Below are 2,939 nucleotides of genomic sequence, written 5' to 3'. Positions count from 1 at the left end.
AAGTGGGACCAGCTGAGGACATGGCAGCTCAGCGTGGAATGTAAGGTACGCTTAGTCTCGAGGAGTTAACTCACTAATAGTTTAATAACTTATAAGTGAAACTTGCTGCTTTGAAGCAATCTAAAATTATGTTGGTCTTCTATGCAGTAGGGCATTACTTTGAACATGTAACAAATCTTTGGTATATTATTAATCAGTTTAATTGACATTCTACTATGTTTTACAGGACATGAATAACTTTGAAGAGGAGCTGACGTGTTCTGTCTGCTATAATATATTCGAAGATCCTAGAATCCTGCCATGTTCACATACTTTTTGTAGGAGCTGTCTTGAAAGTGTTATAAATTCTCTAGACAGCTTCCTGTGGAGACTATCCTTGGTCCGTCTCAAATGCCCATCCTGCAGGAACGTAACTGAGCTCTCCCCTGCAGGGGTTAATGCTCTCCCCATAAATTTTGCTCTAAAGTCAATTATTGAAAAATATAAAACCGAGGAACAGCACAGTATGGCAACCTGTCCGGACCACCACAGGCAACCACTGAATGTGTTTTGTCTTAAAGATAGAAAGCTGGTATGCGGCCAATGCTTAACAGTAGGACAGCACCAAGGGCATCCTATTGATGACCCAGAGAGTGCTTATATAAAAGAGCGAGAAACGGCTTCGAAATTCCTGGCAGCGTTAAGTGATAAAAGCTTTACGGGTGTTACGGCAGTAATACAAACTTTAGAGGAGCAGATGACGCATTGTAAGAGTGTTGTTCAGGAAGATAAGAGAGAGGTGCTGAGTTTTTTTGAAGGGATAAGTGACATTTTAGAGCAAAAAAAACAGGGTCTGCTTGCGGCTCTTAATAATGTCAACAAGGAAGTGTCTGAGATCTATGCACCGCAGATAGAGCAGATGAAGCAAATTGAAGACGAGCAGTTGGACATCATTTCCTTGTGCAGTTCCACATCAGAAGAGTCATCCCCGTTAACATTTCTTGAAAATATTCACAAAATCCGACAGAGAATGAAAGCTCTGAAAAAGCAGCCTCTTATTCCTGTCCAGTCAGTTGATATCTACCCCAGAGTTGGAAAAGTTTTAACGAGCGAATGGATGGATACAAGTTTAGGGGAAATTCACTTAAAACCCTTACCGAAAATAAATCTCCGCTTTGAAAATAAGAACAGTTCCAAGTCCAATCCAGGCTATCAAATATATAAATGTATTTTGCTTACAATTCTTTGGGTTTTTGTAATCTTGTGTATTTGGAACATGGACTTATTTTTTAGTTTTGAGAATGGTAACTGGAAACAACATATTTCTGAGAACATGCAGACACTTGCAAACAACATGTGCAGCAACCTGGATAATGTTAAAGCTGGTTCACGTGTAATTCGGGAGCTATTTTGCTGACATACTATGCATCTAACAACATTTATGGATTTTAATAATGCAATGCAACTCTATTTTCACCTTCTGTGTCCTTACTAAACAACACTTGTGGATATTTATCTAAGAATTTCCTGGAAACATTAACGAGCTGGCCTTAAGACTTTGAAAAATAAATCTGAGGTTCTATGTGGAGTCTTGCTACTTATTGTGAATACGTTTTTTTAACGGCAAGCATTTTATTTAAGGATATCCTTAACTGCACCTTTTGTTTCTTAGCAGGGACTTATGTGATCTCATAGTAGGAACTAGACCTGCGTAGAAAAGTACTTGGAGCGGTTGGTCCTAATCAAATTTCTTTTAATCCACAGAATTTTTTCACAAGTCTAGCAGGAATGGCAAATATCATTGTGGTGTCTGGTGGCGTTTACCATTTTGGCCAAAAAAATACAATTGCTTGTATAGTATAAAACCCTATAATGTCTCTGCTCAAGAAAGTACAAGTGTCAGTATTCCGAAATGAAGTTTATCCACTAAACAAAGAATTGTAGTGATTTTAAATCGGTATGGTAAAATTCTGGCTACTTATAACTGAGATGCCATTCATGTTTTATGATATAATTCTGAGACTTCGCTGACATTTTGTTCCCTTGTTTAACATTAAACATTTGTCCCAACTTACCCAGGTTGTAGGTTACATCTATGCTATCTCAACAACTTTACACAGAGGTCAGGTGAGATTTATAGCTATGATGACCTCACTTAACATAAAATGTTTGTTTAACCCCTTAAGGACCAAACTTCTGGATTAAAAGGGAATCATGACATGTCACACATGCCATGTGTCCTTAAGGGGTTAAACCATTTGGTTTTAGGGATGTGTATATAATACATAAATAATTCCACAGTATCCATAGGCAGTTGTCACAGGACTTGTTGCAAAATCTCTTTCGGATATTGTGCAATTCTATATAGATGACCGGGCATTACATGTTGTGGTAATAAGTATAAGTGGAATAGAAATGAGAAAGAACTGGGGGTGGTTAAAGGGACAATACAGGCATCTAGACCACTTTATCTCGAAAAGGGTTCTGGGTGCAGTGCTCCTGCTGTTTTAGCCCTGAACCTATCTCACGCTAGCACTGCCATCTGGGTCAACCACATCTTCATGGGCTGCCAGGAGCCGACATCAGTACTGTTCTCTTGTGCATGCACGCAAGATCTACGGAGGATCCTTCATGGCCGCAAGATCTTCTATAGTAAAGAGGTCCTATTCCCACCTACAGCACTGGTGACAGCTGGGGGAAATGACCAGCTTCACAAAATAGTGCCAATCTGTTTTTAGAATGGTTTAACTTGCTTCTTACCTGAGGTACTCTATGACAGTGTTTCCCAACCCAGTCCTCAAGGCACAACTACCAGTCCAGGATTTAAGGATTACCCAGTTTTGTCTAAGGTGTTTTTAGAAAAAAAAGAAAAAACACCTTAGACAAAACTGGGTAATCCTTAAATCCTGGACTGGTAGGTGTGCCTTGAGGACTGGGTTGGGAAACACTGCTCTATGACT

At 39.4% G+C, this 2,939-nt stretch overlaps 1 protein-coding gene across 1 annotated transcript; it reads left to right on the top strand.

The window, feature by feature from the left end:
* Window positions 1-229: 229 nt before the first annotated feature.
* On the top strand, window positions 230-2,053 carry TRIM59 (tripartite motif containing 59). The gene has a single exon (XM_063441030.1). The coding sequence runs from the start codon at window positions 230-232 to the stop codon at window positions 1,394-1,396; it is 1,167 nt and encodes a 388-aa protein (XP_063297100.1). The 3' UTR covers window positions 1,397-2,053.
* Window positions 2,054-2,939: the final 886 nt, after the last annotated feature.

This window comes from Pelobates fuscus, chromosome 2 (genome assembly GCF_036172605.1).
Source record: "Pelobates fuscus isolate aPelFus1 chromosome 2, aPelFus1.pri, whole genome shotgun sequence".
Taxonomy (NCBI): domain Eukaryota; kingdom Metazoa; phylum Chordata; class Amphibia; order Anura; family Pelobatidae; genus Pelobates; species Pelobates fuscus.
The sequence above is the reverse complement of the archived record's forward strand: the minus strand, read 5'-3'. Positions and strand labels throughout refer to the sequence as shown.

Excerpts from the sequence above, each read along its gene's own strand:
- TRIM59 (XM_063441030.1), top strand. The coding sequence starts at position 230 with ATGAATAACTTTGAAGAGGAGCTGACGTGTTCTGTCTGCTATAATATA.